We start from the raw sequence: 22,311 nt of genomic DNA on the forward strand, positions 1-22,311 counted from the left end.
TTTGCAAGCTGTTGCAACATATACAGTGCACACTGGGGACTATACTGTTAGAGGACATGTAGCTCATACACACTAGTATATGGAAACACGCATCTACATAAAGACCTTCTTTATGTTAGCAAAAAGTAATACACTTTCTATAAATGACAGCCAGCATCCTAAGTTATACTGTATGGCTATTATGTCTGCAACTCCATCGAAATGAAAAATGACTCTGAAAGTATGAGCAAATATAAATATTATTTCATAGCTTTCTTATATTCTCCACATTGTTAAAAATAAAGAGCCAGCTAGATGATGCATGTTAGTAGACTAGTAAAGCCCAGGGCACTATGTGTACTTGAGAAGTAGGTTTTTTATGCAGAATGCAAGTTTTTCTTCCAGTAGTCTCTTTCAATACATTAAACGCATGAAGTTAGAAGAGAAAGAGAACAATGTAGCAATGATCCTAGCTGTTGGTTGCTAAAACAATCTGTGATCTGGTCCTTCCACTGAAGCAGCAATCCACATTTGTATCACGTAGACTGCTCTTCCAAGGTCTTCTTACTGAGTCAATCCAACATCCAGATAGGCACTCTCAAGTCACCTGTGGCCATAGACGCAGAGCAGGCTATTCAGCATGAACCACAGAGAGACACTCATCTGAACAGGTAAGCCCACTGTCCATCCAGGGACCCACAAAGAGAGACTCCGCACCACGTCAATGTGAAACAGTGGCGGTTGTACCAGATGGGGATGGGCGCAAGAATGCACTTGCTGTGCTTACGCTGTGACACACGGAGCACCAGTGAGCCATCACAGCCCATGCCAAGTATAGAACTCCCTTATATGAGTGCCCGAGAAGGACCCACAATACAGCACAAGCATTCTTTTCAGCCAGCACCTCCTCGCAGAGCATGAGCGACCAGCACTTCAAATTTAAACATGGTGACTGGTACTATAGTTGGGTTTGCAAGTTGACCAATAACTTGTCAATCCCACAACAAGTGTCACAAGCATTAAAAAAATAGTCGGATAGCCCCAAAACAGTAACTTAAGGCATAAGTGCAGAGAAAACCGTCAGAAAGCCACAACATTCTTCGTCTCCTCTTATAAGAAATATTTTTTTTATTATGGGGTCAATCAGAGCTGATGTCAGCTTTTCAAACCTATGAGAAGTAGATAGTCTCCAGTACCGCTTCCTGACCTATTGTACTCCAGTCATTTCATCAGTAGGAGGCGTTCTGCAAACCTCAGCTGCAAAAGCTCTCACACTTCACGTTTTTTGGTTGAATGCAGGCTAATGATCATCCCTCTCGTGCACTTCTAGGACGAGACCAGGAATTCTTTTTTCAGCACTATTTTGCCGGCAGGTCACACATGTTCACCGTCAGCCACCTTTCTTGCATTAATGTTTCTTTCTACTCTTCCTTTTTTTTCTTTGTTTTGTCATCTTGGCCTTTTCTTCTTATTGTTACATATCTTCTCTCAATGTTCTCTTCTTTTACACATCAATTCTTTAAATGTGTTACCCTTGTTGAGTTGGTAACCTGTAACATATTCAGACTGGCTACAATGTTATAACTTGGTGTATTCATAGAGAATGCACAGAAAAAGATAAGTTTCAAGTATATGATGAAAGACCCCAGCAGGAGCACATGATGTTGCATGCTAAACCCTGGTCTATCAGCTGACACTCAAAGAACAGCAGGCTATGCTCCTCGGCATCTTCAGTATGATGCACACCAGAAGGACACCACATTTGCCACAGTATTCCCACCATGAAATCTCCACTCCCTGACACCGGCAGAAGATTTATTCAAACATACATGTACGTGTATGTCATTTACAAGCATATGTGCTGGAGGCAAGGGTGCTGCAGCACCGCCAAAATACCAAGCTGGAGTTTAGAAGATTAATGAACAATACAGGTGCCTTTAATTTTGTTTCATTTTAACACATTCGCTGTATGTTTAAAGACAGTTAAATGTCAGGCTATGTCTACTGACATATTGCTGCTTATTCTTTTAACATGGAGCTTGGTGTTTACTTTACTTATTCTTACTGCAAAGTTAGAGGATTTTGGAAAAGTAACAACCTCACAATCTCTTGTGAGGTTACAAGGAGTGGGAAAGAAAAAAATGTAGGATATCCAGTTTTTTTCTAACACACAAGAACATTTACATTTCTGTAGATGAACTATTCAAATATTTCAAAATATATCAGCAGGTCAGAAAGTATAAAATAAGCAAGTTTTTCTTTTAATTCGAAATTGTGATGAAAACAAAGATTTTAATAGGATCTAAACAAGAAACTTGGTGATGTGCTAATGATAAATATTTGCTGACATCCTATTTCTACACATTATCGTTTGTGTGTTATATAGTTTTATCTTTAAACCTGCATGTAAGTTTGAATGTTGTCATAATTTCAGTGGAAAATGGTATTTCTGTAAATGACAGTGTGCTACTAGGCCTTTTTTGTAATGTATTTGTGACAATCTGCTTTAAAATGCACCACCGGCCACTTACCACACCCTTACCACTCTCCTGCTGCATGGACATGGTTCATTTGCATTTGTTCTTTTTTTTCACAACCACTATAACTTCAGTGATGTTACATTGATGGCAGCGCCCCCACTCTGAAAATTGTTACAGCACCATTGTTTACAAATGCAAACGCACAATTTGAAGTACAGACTCACAAAAATTATTCAATGCATTTTACTTCCCTATGATTCTGTGTAATTCAAAAGGTCCTGAGGTAGAAAAAAATATGGGGAGACATTGACTGCTCTTTACAGGGTTTATTGGCCTCCTGCTTTACCTATCTGATGAGGAGAAGAGGCCAGGTGGTAAAAAAAAGTGAACTCATATATAATTATTGTACCTCAATCATACAGAATAAATCAGTTATTTACATGGAGTCAAAATAATGATGTGCAGCCTATGTTTTTCCTGTATTTTGCTGGAAAAGCGCAACAATGCTTTGCAACTTTTGATCATCGCTGAGTAGTTGAGCATGTCTTAAAAAAATATAGCTCATACTATTTCTTATTCCGGGGTTAGAGTGTCAGGTGCTTTCGGTTGACTAATGTGACTTACAAAAGGAAAACAGACCTATTACCAATGCTTTTTGTCTACCAGATCCTTGCCCGCCTGCAGCTCAACTCAAGAAAACACACTATATGGGGGAGGAGAAAGTAAAAAATGGCAGAAAAGAGAAGCAGGGATGATGGGGGCACCCTGATAAAAAAATGCAAAGAAGGGCACAGAGTGGACCCCCCTCACCCTTGTTCGCTCCCGAATAGCACACAAAACAGAAAGTGTCCCCATTGCAATAGAAGAGAAAATGGGGAAAGAGGTAACAATGGGAGGAAACAAAAAAAAAGCACATTTGAGTGAGGAGAACAATATGTAAAGCCCCTTGTCGTTTTATAAAATAACTGCTTATGATATTGTCTTGGGGAACTTACACATCAGGAGAAATCTTATAAATCATGCTATCCTAATATTTAAGGTTTCAGAAATGTTATTGTTCCACAGATGTAGAAGATGCTGCAACTTACCAATTATCCACCCAGAGAGAGGAAGACTGATAAATAGTATATTAATTATAAGTATTCTTCTTAAGCTCATTGCTTGCCTATAGGATATTTTTGCCAGTGCATTTCATTTGGGAGTTTTCTTTTGCAGACCTTGCTTAGATTGGTAGTTCATTCCATTAAAACAAGCATTTGCAATGCAATTTGGGACCGTATATGTATTTAGCTATGCAGCACATTAGCCTGGGTGCTGAAACATCTACTGTTCTTTAACATGGAGGGAAAGTAAGCACCAAACTGCGTGACACGCCAGATATGGGAACGCATGGAGAGAAATATTGCCTTTCAGCGGGAAATGGTATAGTCCAAAGCTCTGTTTTTAATATAAAATCAGGGCCTTTGGTTGTCATATCTCTGAAAATACAAGATTTAAAAAAAAATATTGTCCACGGGTGCTCGTGGAAGACAATTTCTATGGACTGGAATCTTGAGAATGCTAAATTGATTATGGTATTTTACTAACATCTGCTGGTCTTTTTCTATCAAGAAGTTAAATAGAGGCAGATGAACAGAACAAAAAAAGTCCCTAAGCGGAAGCAGACAAGTCTAGGGCTGTTATCCAGAGCCCACATAGTATATACACATATTAGTATATAATATGTATATACTCGAATGCTCAACCTAAAAACTATGGGTCTGTTTAGAGCCAATAAAAAACATAAAGACTGTCTCAAAGTTGCATAAATATCAGTCGAGTAATATATTCGATATTATATGGCAATGTGTCTTTTCCCTTTCCTCAGCTCCATATCACTTCGATGCTGATGACGAGCTCAGCTCGTCATCAGCCACGGGGGCGTGTGCGGATGACTAGCTGAGCTCGTCATGTAACGCAGCTTTTGTAAAAAAAGCCGGCCAGCGCAAAAATGACCGCCGCAACGATGCGGTTAAAGGACGGGCAGAACCGCCCTATTCCATTTCCCAGAGCCATGCATCGGGAAGAGGAGACATTTTGTGAACTCTAAAAAATCATCCAGATGGAATTACCCTCCTACCATTCCCCAAAACCTACACAAGGCTAATTCACTGAAACATACCACACATATTTTGTGATTTAGTGTAAAGGCAAATCAAATTGGCCAAAATGTTGAAGCATCAAACATCCATGGAACATTCTGTCCTGGGTCAGGGGTGGAAAGCTTACCTCTTTTCCGCTCACTGTAGGAGTGGAGTCCCTTGTGGGTTCCATCTGATCTGCTAATGGGACGAATATTTGCCCTAACCAAGATCAGTATCGAAGGATGAGGGAGCTAGCATCTAGCACGCCAGATTAAAGATTCCATTGCAGATAATGATAAAAGCTCAGATGAGTGCCCAACATTTGTGTCACAACACCAAGGCTAGGAAAATCTCAATTATAATGACACAATCTTAATCTACATTAAATAGTATTAGCAGAAAGGTGGAATTTGTTCTTTTGTACGTTAAGATGGTGAAGCTGGTACTCTGTTTTTGGCACGTTGGGGGCAGTGGCATGAAAGCAGAATCAGCGACGTAACGCAAAATGATGAGCCCCGCAGAATGGGCTCAAGGGGGGCACCCTACACTGCAGAGGCATGCTTGGTAAGGCAGAGTGGATTTTCCGAGCGTTTAATTATTTCATAATCTATGCCATTGCACACATACTACAACGCATGCAGTAGTGTGGCTTAGAGGGTGAGTGAGCCCCCTTCAAAACAAGAGAACCTGGGGGTCACCTGCACTTACGCCCCTGAGGGGAACTGGGTCTTTGGCCTCTTGCGAGCTTGAAGGTTGAACTGCGTCTTTGGCATGCATGGGGGTGAAGAGAAGTTGCAGTTTTGGACAGTTGGTCATAACAGGAATTGAAGCATTTATCTCTAAATGCTCCCATGTGCCTTTCGATTGTATTTGAATATTGCGCTGTAACCTAGTTTTAAATGCAATCCGTAGGTATCGACGCAATGTGGTTGACTTTTTTTTGGCTTCTGCTTATCATTGCCAATTACTTCAAATGAAATTCTTTCTCTGATAATGCTTTCACAGGTCCTTCTCTTTTCTACCAGGAAATTCCATGTGTATATTTCTTTTGCATGCTCTTCAGTTGGATGTCTTTCAACTCATTTTAAAAGAATTCCCTCTGTTGTTCCCTCTCATTGTAATTTATGGTTTCTGAACTGAAAAGTCTATAGGTGCTTCGAGCTTGTTTTTAGCAAGTAATGAACTGAAATAGAATCAAATTAAGTGACTTCCCTATAACCACACAATGTGTAGCATAAAGGTTGCAAATATGGAGGTTGCCTCTTGGTTCCAAAAACTGCATGCAGGAGGACCCTAGGTTTCATGAGATACATATTTTATGTCACATTGTTGTTATCTTTCTTGTTATAATATGTCAACTGTGAATCCTTCTATCAATGCTATGTATTGTAAAGTGCTTTGATACTCTTGGGTCTAGCCAGCGCTACATAAAGCTCTCAAATAAATAAATTAAACTGAATACCAGTTCATTTGATGCATGTTTTTTAAAATATATGGGCTGCTGGTATTAGTTCACCATTATCTGACATCAGGTTAGTATATGCAAGAACCTAGTACTGTGTTTTGAGGAGAATCAAAAGCCCCCTCCTACCCGGAATAGAAACCACCAGACACAGAAAAATCAAGAGAGAGTTGTCTACTGGAGCATTCTTCCATCTTGGACGGTACCTTAACATGTATTTCTTGTTTGTTGCAGAAATATCTATCCCAGCTGGCAGAGGAAACACTTAAACTTAGTGAAAACGACAGCAGTGTGACACAGGAAGATGCTGGGATTGTTCCGCAGTTTGAGAAGAAAAAGCTTTGACAACAATGAACATTGGTAGGGAGGAAGAACCCGCGAATGGCCAGGAACAGAGCGGAGACGTGCTGGCTCCCCCATACGATGCAACTGATGTCAGCCTTCACCACCCCATCAGGATGGAAATAATTCAAGCGCTAGTATAGCGCAATGAAGTAGCCACTATTCCTTCACCTCTCGAACTGCTTCAAAGACCACATTATAAACTGAATATGAGCTTCACAAATTTGAAGGACTGCAGGAAGCACAGGATTCCTCTCTTTTTTGTCATCACGCAAAATCGCTCTTAAATTATATGTTTTTTAAATCTCAGGGACTTTCAAATTTATTATTTATATACAATGTATGTTGTAAACCTCTTTGATATATCACATAAAGCCATTGTGTATTGAGAAAAAGCAGCCAGATTGGGCCTTCCCTTTGGCCAAAATCAGCCACTGAGCATCTATCAAAGCCAAGGAAGATATCCTACCATTTCAAAAGATGGACTTGGGTCCTCCGTTATCAGTGCCTTACTCTGAAGTACCTCAACACATCCAACAGAACACAATACATCAACAACCTTCACAGTGTTTTCAAAAGAAAGGTTCAGAAAAGTGAATATCTAAAGTTTTAAGGCTGAACATCTTGCATCTTCAGTTGGGTGGATCATTGATGCCAGCAGACCAAGAGTCAATGGGCCAACACTATCTTTAGCGGCTCTTCAAGTCAGTTCTCAGCTCCCACCAAATAAGAAGCAGAAGTAGCCTGACTTAGCTCTTAAAACCATCTTCAATCTTCTGTGGCCTGTGTTTTAATTTATAAAAGTGTGAAGAAATTGACTTTCAAATCTTGGAAACCACGTTGTATGTTTATAAATGGAATTTAGGCATGGTTGGAAACTACAACTTTTCTTTACACATATTACCTCTGATACCAAACACGAAGTTTTCCTTCAGTGTGATGCTCCAGGCTAGGAACATCAACAGACCTCAACCGGTCCACTGTGTTTTCTGTAACCAAATTTGAGTTGTCTTTAGTTGAAAAAGAAGAGAGATCCTCACAAAATATTTTATATTATTTATTTTCTGGAAACGATTACTGACATTCAATATGATATTAATGGAAATAGATTTCCTCTCTTAGACTACAATTAGTCCTGCCGAGTGATGGACATAGCCATCTATAGGGTGTTTGTTGTACACTTATCTCTTTATCATTTTTGGTACAAATGTTAGGTCAAGGAAAATGCAAACCGAAATGTGCCATTTGAATTCTGTACAAATGCCGCAAAACTGTAAATTCTGGTTTTTACATATCTTGCTCTTCAGCAGCAGGTGAGGTGCTTGGTGGGAAGATCCGTTGGAAAATGGTAGAATGAGGACTGCGATTATGTCAGAAGCGTTGCCAATGTCCACATTAGACTGTAGGGTAAGATTACCTGTAGCAGCAAGCACAAAGGCACTCTTTGCTTTCACAGCATGTATTTAGATCTTTACAGAATCTGAAATTGTTGTGGTATGTGTGGAAGACATCCAAGAAATGGTATTACATCTACAATGATCAAAGCACCCAAATCTGCATTATCATTATACAAAAATAATAATAAAATCCATAGTTGTATAACAGAATTTTTCATATGCTGCTTTTTGACAGGACAATTTATGTAGTGCTGTACAATGTATCCTAATATAAATGTATTCAGAATTATGACACTTAAAAATATATAAATCTTATCAAAACTTCACTCACATGACTTTCTAGGTTTGCGGTAGGCTTGAACACTCGCTATCTGTCAAGCCAGCGATATTCAGGGATTTTGTATTCTCTTTATACAATTATTGAGGCTGTGATTTGTGGAATTATACTTGAACTGGACCAGATATTCTATTTATTAATCTTATTAAACCAAGCTAATTTAAGTTTTAGCTTTTAAAGAAGACATGAATTGTTAGAACATGTTAAATTATGTCACCACTGTGATACAAGGTTCTGTAACTCATCGCAAAGTATTTAACATTTTTGTTTCATAAAATATTGATTTTAATAAAGAGGATTTGAAAGTGCACTGTTCCTTTCTCTGTGATTGCTGAGGCTGTTGCCTGTGGCTCCCAGTCATACCTCTTTGTCATGGAGTGTAGGTTTTCGCTTGAGCTCTCTAGTTCTCTTCTTTGTTTGGCCTAATGTTACTTGTCCTTTATTTTTGTTTCTTCTCATTTATACTTTGATGCGCCTGGAAACTTGATCATAATCAGTGCATAAATTGCCTCCAACGACAAAACAATTGAAGCCAAAAGTCAGTTATTCTTTATTTTCATGGAGGTGCATAGAAATAGGCGGAGAACACACCATTCACTGTATTGGCAACCTGTCTTCTATTTCAATAAACAACAGTGAAAAAATACAAGAATTGAATATATATTTATTCATGCCTCTAAATATAATGCAGAAAGTGCTAAGACAGCAGCAGTGACTACAGTTGGTGTTGCAGATGGTAGGATATTGGATTCAAAAGGTCGGCTTTGAAATGAAATGTATATGTTCTTAGCATGTGAAGCAGGATATTCGCATGCTCTGCATAGTCTTACCATGTAGTGTTGGGTGCGGCTGAATGCAACTTGTTTTTCTTCAAAGAAGTTGACGTCACAAGAACTCGTGTGACTCCGTCCTTGGTCCACAATGCACCAGTACACTTGCTCCACCTCAGATTGTTTTTTCTTCCCAACATCAGGCTTGACCGGTGGGGAATTCTACTCCAAGGTCGATGTATTAACAATCCAGTTCTTATTCTGGCAACAGCTCTTCCCTTCAACTGTGACAAAAAGAATGCTACTCTGGCATAGAATCTATCTGCCTGCAATACCTGGATTTCTGATCTGACAGTCGCTGAAGGGTACATTTTGACACATCTTGGCCTCCAGTTACCATTCTCAATAAGTCTTGTTAGCTCATCGACGCTTCTTGGAGAACGCACCTAGAGCAAGTGTATGGAAAATACACCCTCCTTCCAGTTGAAGTGCTGTGCTGGTTAGAACATGAAATACCCCTAGATTAACCATCATAAACTCTGGGCCATATTATCAAGAAAGGGTGATACATTATCGCCGCTTTTATCGGCAGGAAACTGCCGCTAAAGTGGCGAAAATGGGCTTGATAATATGCCCTTGTGAATTCCCATAGAAGCCCTGGTTAACACCAGAACCTGGGCTTCTATGGAAATTCAAGGAAGGGGCACTGCAGAACCGGTGGGTTCAAGTCAGAAGCCACCATACCAACAGCACCCACAGTCCTTTCAGGTCCACCAGCAACTTAAGACCTTAAACCCTCCCATGCTCATGACGAGCTCAGCTCGTCATGAGCCACGGTTCTCGTGTGCTCATGACGAGCTGAGCTCGCCATGACCTTTAGAACGCTTGCACGCTGGACAAATTCCCCTGCTGTGCGAGCGTCCTAAAGAAACAGGTGTGGTCATGACGAGCTCAGCTCATCATGAGCACACGAGCACTGTGCTGCATGACGAGCTGAGCTCGTCATGAGCACGGGGGCGCTGTGCGCGTCCTCCCTCCCCCCAGCACAGCGGGGGAATGTGCCCAGCATAGAAGGGGTTAAAGAGAGGCCTCTACAGGGGGAATGGATGTAGAAAGGGCAGTGGTGGTTACAAGAGAGACTTCTCTGGTACAAAACAGAGACACCTCTTTGCTTCACCCTGACCTTATCACATGTGCTGGGGTGTCACATGTCCTAGCTTAGCGGGAAAGACTAAGACTAATGGGTACTCTCCCTTGTGTGGGAAAGACTACTGACTCAAATTCCACACAACCCCTTCCAACATCCTGCCATGCCATGACATACTGAGTTCACACCACCTTCATTTTCTGAAGAAACACATTCATGCACTCTAAACAAAGGGTGCAATAGAATGATTACTTGCATTTCAACATGGCAGAGGGGTGTACTCACTTTACTTTTGGATACCCAAAAAGGGCAATTCTCTATGGCTAATCCTCAAACTCCAGCTATTGAACAGTTTCATCTTCTCTAAACACTTTCACATGGTCACTTTATAAGACATCATTCCACTGCCACCACAAGGTGATTTCATACTAGATCTGAAAGAATTCAGATACCTCAGTCTTCCAGAAGAATGCATGGTTATTCTAGGGGAAGCACGAAAGCCCACTACTTGCACCTGTTATGCTTCTAAGTATAACATCTTAATGTATTACTGCATCTCTAAACAGTTAGATCTCTTTAAGGTTTCTGTGCTTGAGACTGTTTCTTTAATCCTACAATCACACAAGGCAGGTCTTGCCTGCACTTATTTATGATTACACTTAACCGCAGTTGCACATACCTTCAAAACAGACAACACTCCTCTTTGTTTAAAATCCCAGTCAATAAGGCCTTTATGGGCGGTCTAGCAGAGCGTAATGATTCAAAAGACACCTCCTAAACCTTGGTGGAACTTCAAGGTGGTCCACAAATGACTCTCTAGACTTTACACTCATGTGAACTACACTTTGTGTCTTGAAGGTTGGCTTGTCAAATTGCTATCTAATCCTAATTGCAATCACCTCCCTCAGATGCTTTAGTGCTCTCCAAGTTCATACCATCCCGGTTCACAAAGATATGGTAGTTTCAACCACAAACTTCTTCTCTAAATTGTTATACCCTTCCCCGTAAACAAGACCTTTGAGCTGCATGTCTACTTCCCACAACCAAACAGGGTAGCAAAAAGGGCAGCAAAAAGGGCTTTTCACACTACGGATGTTAAAAGATCTCTTATGTACAACATTGATAGACCCAAGGCTTAAATAAAGTCTACCAAACTTTTTGTAGCCTTCACTAAATTTTCATATTGCGAAGTAGATAGTTGAGTGTATCCAGGCTTGATGTGCCAAGGCCATGTGTGCACTCCCAGTGCACACTTGGTAACCTTTAGGGTACTGCCTCAGTGACTGGATGATGTCGGCAGTGATGTCATTTGCTATGTCAATTATGTCATCAATTATGTCATTTAGCATGTCATGAGGGATATAATATGTCAGGTTAAAAGCAGCATAGAATGGAGACACACTCTATACTTAGTTCACTAAACTTAACTGGTGAATTTCAGTGGTTTTTCAATTATAAAATGTTAGTGTTTTTTTCATTTGAAACACCTAAATATGTCTTCTTATTGAATTTTCTCCAGTGGTTGCAAAGCTTGTGTTTCACAAAAAGAGGTCTGTGAATTGTTTCCCATAATTCACAATGATGAATTTGCAGGATATTTATCTTCCTGAAACAAAAAAGTTAAACACAGCAATTCGTTTTTTTCTTCTAGTGCTGGTAAAAAAAAACACTTTCACAATGACAGTTCTGCTCTTAGACAAACAATCAGCACACCAAACAAGCTCAGCCTTGCAGGGCAGGCTCATCCTTAATTGCAAAGAAAGATGACCAGAGTAATACATTTACAGAAAAACTATGACAGAGAACATTTTCCACAAGTATTTTAGGTGCGGCCAATAAAAGAACTCATAACATGTTATTTCAAGATTAGAGGGTTCAAAATAAAGAGATTAAAACACCAAGAGCGGATTGGGAGGACGTACTACAAGGAAAAGTTGAAGGTTATGTTTCAGAGTACGAGTCAGGTTTATAGTAGGGGTTAAGTTCAAGGTACAGTATAGGGCTAGGCTGAGGGAAATGGATAGGGCAGGATTTAGACTAACGGGTCAATTACTATCCCGTTCGGACGGTCTCTGATTCGGATTCGGGTTTTCCAAATCCGATTTGGAACCCTTGTTGCCGACCAAATTGTACAGAGTTCCCAACAGCTGACTACGATGCACGTAAACCCAGTAGGGCTCTCCGAATCGGTACCGAAAGGCATTCGGATAGGTTAAATCTTTCATATGCGAATCATACAGCTCTATGGACTCATTTTTCAAGCGAGCGATTACGATGGCCTCTTCATCCGGGGCCCTCTGAATCGGGCCCGAGGGGGTACCCAATGGACCTTCCTTTACAACCAAGCACAGTGTGGCAGGAACCATGGGGTGCCTGCCACAGGGTGCAAGGTTATCCCCAGCCACCCCATACTTCAATTGGAGCCTATGTTCTCCTCCAGAATATAGGCTCCCATTGAAGTCAATGGGAGTCCGACTTAATCTTATCCATATGCTCGCTCGTTCGGACTCACCCGATCCGAGTTGTCCGGAAAGCATTCTGGGACCGATTCAGTAGAAATGCTTTCTGGACAAGATTGTAATCGGCCCCTCAGGTGGTAAAGGGAAATCCTATGATTTGTAGAGGAAACTGGCAATATCTTGTGACGGGCAAGGAAGAGTATGTAACAGGAAGATTTGGAATTCCACATTTTTCCCTGACCCCAAAACTGAGGGGCATATTATCAAGGGGGTTTATCTCCGCTTTTTTGGCTTTAAAAGCCAAGAAAGCGGAGATAAAATGATCTCCCTATTACCTAGCTGTCGCTAACACCAGTTAGCGACAGCTAGTAGGAGATAGGGACCATCTTGGGCCCCACTTTGCATGTCAGTGATATTTATCACTAATGACATGCAAAGTGGGCGTGCCAAGATGTTAGCGACTGAAAACAGTCACTAACATCGCTATCTCCTATTACCAACTTTTGGAGATATTCGCGCTAAGCGCAAATATCTCCAAAAGCTAACACCTGCCCTGAGCAGTTCTTAGCCATGTTATCCAATGGGAGGTGGATAACATGGCTGTCCTTCACATCTAACAGGGGCTTCAATTGGAATTCCATAGAGCATATTATCAAGCCCATTATCGACGTTTTAGCTGCAGGTTTCTGCCGCTAAAGCGGCAAATATTTTATCGCCTGCCTTGATAATGTGCCCCTAAGTTTCTACTCGCTTTCCTCTGAATTCATAAACGCACATTAATTTACAGTACATGGAATCTTGGGAATACTCCGAGGGATAGGTCAGGATGTCTCCGGGAAATAAACGCTCACCGCTGACACATGCGGTCATCTGGAGGAGACATTTTTACATCTTGGCAAAGCAGCCCCAGCCTTCTGAGCCCAGTAAACTGAGCAGTGTTAAATCGGATAATAGTTAACACCTTTCATTTCCAAAAATCTGGTTATATTAAAAGATGAGATACAAAAACATCAGCTCTATCTCAAAGAGAAAAAGTTACAAAAAATACGAAGAGATGAGAGGGACTATCAGAACGGCAGGGTCTATACCTTTGCTCGAAAATTTGATAATGTTAAGACGACAGGACATATGAATAAAGATGCAAGGTCAATGACCACCAAGACCCCGAGTATATCAGAGGCATCAAGTATCAATAGCATTACAAGTGCAGAGTCTTTGGGTCTATCAGAACCAACTCCAAGTACTAGTATGGATCCATTTTTTTTAGAGCTACAGAGGTTCCACAAAGGAACAAGCAAGCTCTACAAAAAGAGCGATTCATAAAAAAACAAGGAGGGGCAAATGCAGAAAGGGACCCAAATACAAAGGTGGGAATGACAACAAGATCAGCAGCACGCAACCAGCAACCATAGATTGTACTGATGTTGACAATGACCAAGATAATATCAATGTGATCAATTTGTCTGACTATGATTTGTCTAGAACTGAAATAAATCTTCTAAGCAGAGGTCTTGGGTTTTGTCCATATGCTTATCCCGATTTTACATCATTTCATGTGAGTTGTTTTAAATTTACAAAAAAATTAAAATTGCATACATTTTTTTCGGGAAAATAAACATATATGTCTGAACATCACAGAATTAGACACATTAGGACAAACCCACTCAATCAAAGACATTAAAGCTGTACACTTACTGATGACAATGGGGGATCAGGACACATCTCTGTCATTGGAAAGTCTGGCATCTGAACTCAATCTTGATACATTTGATGGCTCAGATAGTGGGCTAAAGTCCAAGTCCAGATTTACACCACAATTACCCAGTAACAACTCTATAGATCTTTTTCAGGAATTAGTACATGAAGACTTATATCATTTGAAGACAAATTTAAAATCACATACCATAGAGACAAGTACAACCTTTCCCATGATGAGTGCGGTGCCTTGAAAAAATTAGTCAGTAATACCTCCCTTGTCATACGTGAGGCTGACAAGGGAGGTAATATAGTTCTCATAAATAAGGTGGACTATATCCAAGAGATAGATAGGCAACTAGCTGATCAAACCAGATACACACCATTACCCGGGAATCCAATGAGACCAACAATCACATTAATTGAGACACGACTAAAACATTGGAAAGGTAAAGGACTCATCTCGGAAACAGAATTTAGATACCTATTCAATGACACTCCCACCAATCCATGTATATATGTGCTTCCCAAAGTACACAAACAGGGTAGGTTCCCTCCCGGAAGGCCAATAATTTCTGGGATAAATTCACCAACAGAACAAATATCGGAATACATAGATATGTATTTGCAGCCATATGAAGTGAATCTACCCTCATATATAAAGGACACTCGTGATGTCTTAAGTAAGATATCTGATGTGGAATGGACAGAAGGCAATCTATTGGTTACAATGGATGTGTGTTCTTTATATACTTGCATACCAGGGGAAATGGGTCTCAATGCAATTGAACACTTTCTGGACAGTCGTCCAATTGAATGTTATGAGCACACAGTCATGCTACTCGACTTGATAAATCTGGTCCTAGATAATAACATCTTTCTACATAATGGTCAGTGGTATCGCCAAAAAAGGGGCGTGGCGATGGGGGCTACATTTTCCCCATCCTACGCCAATCTGTACATGGGGTTATTTGAACTGATACACATTTGGCGTAACTGCCCGGAACATCTACTGGAACACATCCTTTATTTTGGGAGATATATTGACGACATTCTTCTCTTTTGGGCAGGATCTAAACAGGAACTAGACCTATTCCATATATTTGTCAATACTAATAGTTATAACCTAGCCTTTACCATGGAGTCAAGCACCAAAATGGTCAACTTTTTAGATCTCACAATCATGGTGGATAAGAACAGGTTGATGACTTTACCATATAGGAAACAAACAGCATGCAATGCCGCATTGCACGCAAAGAGTGCACATCCACCATCACAAATAAATGCCATACCATTCGGCGAGATGCTACGCATCAAGCGAAACTGTAGTGTGGAGTCAGCTCTGGAGAGAGAACTTGATAATGTGGAACACAGATTTATGAAGAGAGGCTACCCTCCTGCCAGTATTAAATTAGCCAGACAAAAAGTGAATCAGATCAAAAGATCTACTCTACTGACCAGCCAAAACGGTAGAACAAAAAGAAAAAAAATCAGGAAATTGAATTTCCTTGCACCGTATTCCTGTGCCAGTACGGATGTATTCAAAATATTGAAGAAGCATTGGCATCTTCTGACCCATGACTCAGATCTCAATACTGTAGTTGGCAAAAAAACAATGATTACACATGCGTGGGGTAAAACACTCAGACAACATCTGTGCCCGAGTTTTGTGCCACCTTTAAGAAAAGAGAATTGGCTACGGAGAACACAAAATAGTTTTTACCGCTGTGGAAATTGCAACATATGTTGCTTTTGGCTACACAAAAAAACTGAGTTCAAGTACAACACAGAAAAGACATACTATATCAATAGTTTTATAAATTGCAACACGAAGTTTGTGATTTACTGTATTGTGTGTATGTGCGGAAAGATATATATAGGGAGCACCATCAGACCCCTTAAAGATAGAATTCAGGAACACATACGCGCTATCAGAAATAACAATGCACGATACCCACTGGCAGCACATTTCAACAACATGCAAAATCCTAATGATTTACACAAGCTTGGAATGCATGGCATAGAAAGTATTAATATGGGGCCAAGAGGTGGGGATCTAGTATCATGTCTACGTAAGACAGAAATCCTTTGGATTATCAGGTTACGTGCAGTAGAACATGGCATTAACATCACAAAGGACCTTCATGAATTCTTATAACTGGCACAGACCTGTAATGATAAGTTAGCAAATGAGAGTCGTCATTGGTTAAATGTGGATGTAAAGTTGTAAAAGATAAGACCTCCTTGCACTTAGTGGCATGGGCAAGAATTTATAACTCACTGTAATATCATGTGATCTCAATTGTATAAATGAAGCGTTGATAAGAATCTAAATTATGTACAAAAGTGAATTTGACACTGCCTGTAAAGATTTGTTCTCTCAATCTTTGTAATTTGGAGAATAATCCTCTCCTATTTAGACTGTATCAGTGGACAAGGGATCCTATGGATCCGCGAACTATGCTGGTGGAATAGATGCAAAATCGAATGCATTTAGACTTAGTCGGTCCTATTATGAACATACTGTATAAAGAAATATTTTTCTTTTCCTTTTTCTTCATATATGAATATAGATAACATAGTGTAGGGACGTTTCGTTTTTATCTTGATAAGGGACATGACTCCTGGCATTTTTATGGCAACTTAGATAGTACTATGTAGTGAAATGAATTTTTATTGCTAATTACGTTTCCGACTGGTTTTAAAATGACTCACTCGAACTGTGTCTAATCCCTCGCATAAAGTAGGGAATTTGTGAATACTAAGCAGTATATGACATCCATACCTTAGGCGTAATGATCAACAACATATTTACAAATGGCCACTGTGTTTTATGGCACACAGACAAGTAGTGAATAAACATACACTGCAAGTCCGCTCTTTATTTTTAAAAACAAACAAGGGTGTCGCGATTTTAAAATAAACCGCCGGGAAACGCGAGGCTCGATTGAAATACGCGAACGAACTCACCGAGGACAGACCATGGGCAACAACTCATAAATATAAGGTGAGATTGTTACGAAGCAATGAAATCACGAGTTTACCGAAGGGTGACTCAACACTGCGTTTCCACAATATGCGAGACAGCACGTATACGCTGTAACCCCATCCAACTTACACGGATGGATTTTGGGGCAAATAAGCATTAATTGGGCTAACGCGTTTATCTACACTTTTTTTGTCTCCCTTTTCCATGACCAAAAAATGATGGTTGCCTTCTGAACACCGGTCGGCAGACTCTGGGATCTATCACAATCCTATTGAATTTGTTGCCATCATGATGAGGTTCGGCCAACAAGCCTGAATGGACTTCACTATTTGACACCATTACTAATGTTTTTCCGGTAAGGCCCTTCTTAAACTAAATAGGGCAATATTGCCAACACGTTGGCAAGCATAAAGAGCAGTTTTTTTATGGTAATTTTATTAATGTTTTGAAATTAACTATCTAATCTAAAAACATGTCTCATTATATACATTAAAAGTCATCACTCGGCAACTCCATTGTGGATATTCCATAGACTACTAATATATGAACAGTGGTTCATGGCTTAAAATACGAAATATCCTCAGTGACCTGTGGGCTAGCACTCAATGAATACAGAGACAGCTTAATGGATAAACGAGATTGAACATATCCATGATTATTATTGATTCAAAAGGACAAACATTATGGTATTACCATTTCTTACAGAATATTATTTGAAGCCTGAACAGTTAATACTGACCTACGAATGTGCCCCATCATTTGCGCAAAATTGGATTATTCTATATTACTAAGGGACACAATAACCAAGGGAACTATTTCCACTACTTCCAGGTCATAAGAGACAAGACTAAGGTGAGAAATATCACTAGATTGTGCGCATGTGAACTGCACTAGGTGATGGATATGGTGTATATATTTATACGCAGGTCACAAAACATAAACAACGAGACTTAGAACACTTTTTTTGAAAATGTATTAGGCTCTTCTTCTTTCACCTTTATTCTTTCCACCAACATAAACAGCCGGTCTCTGGGAGACACTATCCACAAGGGTGTCTTGCATATATATAAACAAAAAATATTTTGTCTTATGAGTAACAACTTAGCTGATTTGTTACTATCACAAGAGATTTTGCATGCCAATAAGTGGTTAAATGTTTCAATATGATTGAAACTTATACAGTGTCTGATGGACATGTATGAACATCTTCCTTGCAGCCTTGAGAAAGCCCTGTGGGCGAAACGCGCGTCGGCTGTTACTTGGATTATCGTGAAATTGTGGAAATTAAAAAACAGACTTCAAGACAGAAGCTTTGACTGGACTATTTAATTGGTTCTATTGAGATTCTTATGGACTTTTTGGATACAGGGCGTTGAAAAATCATTGATCTGTGTGTAACAATATCTATGCGCCCTCCCATGTGAAAATATTGATGTTGGTGTAGCTTGGGTATTCTGTATTCTCTTATATGACCTGGATTCGGCTGAATCCAAGGACTAATTGACACTTTGGTGGGTAGGTGTCACATACCCTTTAAACACCCTGGCCTTGGTTGCCGTGGATACTATTAGACTATCTTATCATAACTGGCATCACTCTGAAGAAGTGCGGTTTAATTCAAGCAAACCCATAATCTTTGTGTATACCTTTCATTCCCAGCGCTTAGAAACAGCAGAGGTGCAGTGGAAAGCACTACATGAAAACAAGCTGTTATTCATATTGAGTTCAGAGGAAAGGCATAGGCGTCGAAGCACAGCACCTTGTATGTAAAACCGATATAATGCTGGATTCAGTGGAAAACAAACTTTAAAGGACAAACCTTACAAGAAAAAGTGTCTCTCTTTTATTCGGTGAATTGCAGCTGTGCCCGGCGAAGGTCAGGTGAAGAACAGTGAAAGGGTCTATTCTGGGCGGATGCTGTGGGGCGCATCACATTACTGATAATAAGAACATGGGGCGAGGTACAGAAGATGTGCACGCGGGGACTGCCTTTACTGGCAGCGAAAAAAGAAGTCCACAGAGTATCACGCCGCCAGTAAAGGGGTTAAATACGCGCATGCACATCTTCTGTCTCGTTTGTCTCCCCAAGTGCACGCTGGAATCGTATCGATTCCAAAAGACCTCTCATGGCAGAGCAGCGCATGCGCTACTTTTCGCTAGGCCGAGACCTAAAAAAGGTGAAGGGAATTGGTCATGAAAGGGATTTATTTATTTCACATATTTATATAGGATAATAAAAAGGTCATGCACTCGTCTTGAGGAAACATCAACATTGTTTTCCTGGCGATACAATCACTGGCCATTAACCCGTAAGCACCATCTTATTGACTGAATATGTAGAATATACTTGATTTTTCGTTTTAGGGTTCACAAGCAAGACATTTTTAATTTACGATTTTACTGCTCACTGGCTGTATTTATTTATAGCGGTTCACTGTCACACTGTTGTTTGATTAAATACGCATGATATTGCGTAGGCTTGAATCATTGGAGACACGCTTGAGAGATAGACTTTCACTGTTGCTAAGACTAGTTGTTTTAGTTTTTTGTTATATATGATGTCTGAGTGTGGGTCCTCATCATATACATTGATTTACAGATTCCCCTGATGAAGTGCCTGATGGCACGAAATGCATTGGGACCTTGTGAAATATTAAATAATGGATATGAATTGAATGTGATGTACAACATAACAATTTGAAATCTAAGAAGATGGAATAAATATACCATTTGCAATACAGACCGGATGGTGTTATTTGATTGAATACAAAGATTGGATTAGATTTATCACATTGTAAATATCGAAGCTGCGATCTCAACCCTTAGTTGCGCCCAGAGGGTCGCCCCTTAATTTGAAGGGACGCAGTGGTGACTACATATTTATATAGCACATGGTCACCAAAGGCATAGTTGTGCTTTACATGGCAACAATAAATAGGACTCAAGATCTTGCATAAAACTAGAATCAGAAAGCAGGGAGTAGGAAGGCAAATACGAGGGGTAAAGAGATGCAATATAAGAGAGTGAGTGAACAATGAGATGTAATCTGGGCCAGGGCTGATCGTAGGAATAGGAGGTGTTATAGTGGGGAGAGGATGGATACAGGAAGGAGGAAGGGGGAGAATTGAGCCAGGGAACGATAGAAGAGGAAGGAAGAAATAAACAGAAAAAAGTGAAGAAGAGAGGATATGGGTGGAAAGAATGGATGAATATGGACAAATAGCGCATGTCAGAAAGGTCAGGTCCAACAGTGGAAACCGGAACAAGACTGTTCATTGCAGAATTATTGATTCAGGTACTGTCTAAACAGAAAGGATAGAAGGGTTGGGGCAATCTTGATTTCATTAGGCAGGACGTTTCAGAAGGCTGAGGCTGCTCCTGAGAAAGACTGCTGTGAAGTTCAGAATAAGGGCATTTCTAGAGGTAGGACTAAGGGGCATATTTGCCAGGGAAGTAGCTGAGTGAGGAATTCGCCTTCCTGGCTTAATGCCTCACTCCACCACTTTAGAAACGCAGGGCTGTGCCATATTTACAAGAATATGGTGCAGTCCTGCATTTCCCCCTGCGCTGGCACTACACTTAGCAGCCTAACGCCAATGCAGGCACACTTGTACCATAGTGGAAGGGTGTCTGCGTTTAGAGGACGACTGTTTATGTGCAAGGTGTCCCTTCCTGCACATAAACAATCTTTAAATGCTGTTTTGTAACTTCTATGTGTGCTGCTTAATGCATAGAGGTTGTTAACAGCATTTAAAAAAAATAATTGTTTATGTACAGGAAGGGGGACCTTCCTGTACAAAAACAATCATTGGACTTTTGCTGTATCCATGTGTGCTGCCCAATGCAGCACAAATTAAAACAGCAAAAACGAGGAGAAATCGAACATTTCTCCTCGTTGCACCTGGGTTAGTACAAGTTTTCCCTGGTCGTAATTTATGTAAATAGAAGGAAGCGTAAAAATCAATTGGTGTTGCGGTGGAACGCCCACAGCAACACCCATTAACCTCAACTTTCAAGCAAAACAGAGTGTGAAAGGGAGCGTTATTTACAAGGCAGCGTTAAGCCGCATTAAGTGGCTTAACTCTGCCTTGTAAATAAAGCTAAGCCCTATCACCACAAGAACGTCGTAAAAAAAGACGTTAATTTGGCCACAGGAGCTTGTAAATATTCCTGTAAATTTCCTAGTTCCACCTAAGGTTTTGAGTAGGTTGGTCAGGGTGCATTTCGAATCATTTGCTTTGAAGGCCAAGAAACCTAGCTTGCAACAACAGGAAGACAGTGCTCTCTTATGAGTACTGAGGAGATGTGGTTGAATTTCTTGGCAGAGGTTTTAGCTGCAGCGTAACAGACAGCTTTCCTACTATAAGCATCTGCAACAGTTTTAACATCTAAAGATGGAAATTTGAGCTTTCTATTTATGCATGGAGGCCATGATTGGAGATGTGTCTAATGTTTTCCCAGGAGAGGATACCTATATTGCAAAAGTAGGGATGAAATCCAGAAATTTGGGTTGAATGTTTTTATTTTATTTATTTTAGGGAGATTAGAATGACGTCAGTCTTTTTTGGCGTAAAAGTGTGAACATTCTTTTTCATCCAGGTTTGGATTCGAGTTGGACAGCAGTGTTTGGACAAAATTTGAGTTGTAAATATCGGGAGTCAGAAATATCGGAAATAAAATATTGTGATACAAAAATATTGTAACGCAAAGATATTGTTTTTTAGGCAAATGATATAATTGTGGGTTTTTTTTTTGGTTTTTTTTTAGGGGCATTGCAAGCGGCCAAGATGGCAGCCACATAGATTTGAGCTCTGGCACTGGCCCCGGTATAATCCAACACCACCTGATGCTGTGAACCCGCCCATAATGGTAGTGACAGAGGTGCATTTACCTGTTACTCCTTGGGCTGTGCAAATCTATACGCGTCCCCGCGGAGCCCTTTCCTGGAGAACTTGCTAGTCTAGCATCCAGGCCTCGTTGACTCAGTCATGAGGGCTGAGCCAGAGAGGGACAGGAGAACATGGGCAAGTGCCAGACAGCGGCCAACTCAGCAATTCAGAGGCTGTGAGAGGAGGTGTCGCACTGTTGACGAAGTGCCATCATGGAGGAGAGGGTCAAGAGACGGCAACAG

General features: G+C 40.4%; 1 protein-coding gene across 2 annotated transcripts in view; it reads left to right on the top strand.

The window, feature by feature from the left end:
- RBM20 (RNA binding motif protein 20) overlaps window positions 1–8,428 on the top strand; it is a 512,103-nt gene extending 503,675 nt beyond the window's left edge. For both annotated transcript variants that reach the window (XM_086922775.1, XM_086922776.1), the window contains exon 14: window positions 6,279–8,428. In XM_086922775.1, coding sequence (XP_086778901.1) covers window positions 6,279–6,389 — 111 coding nt within the window. In that variant the 3' untranslated portion in view covers window positions 6,390–8,428. The remainder of the gene's footprint in view (window positions 1–6,278) is intronic.
- The last annotated feature ends 13,883 nt before the right edge of the window (window positions 8,429–22,311 follow it).

Source organism: Lissotriton vulgaris, chromosome 5 (assembly GCF_964263255.1).
Source record: "Lissotriton vulgaris chromosome 5, aLisVul1.2, whole genome shotgun sequence".
NCBI classification, from domain to species: Eukaryota; Metazoa; Chordata; class Amphibia; order Caudata; family Salamandridae; genus Lissotriton; species Lissotriton vulgaris.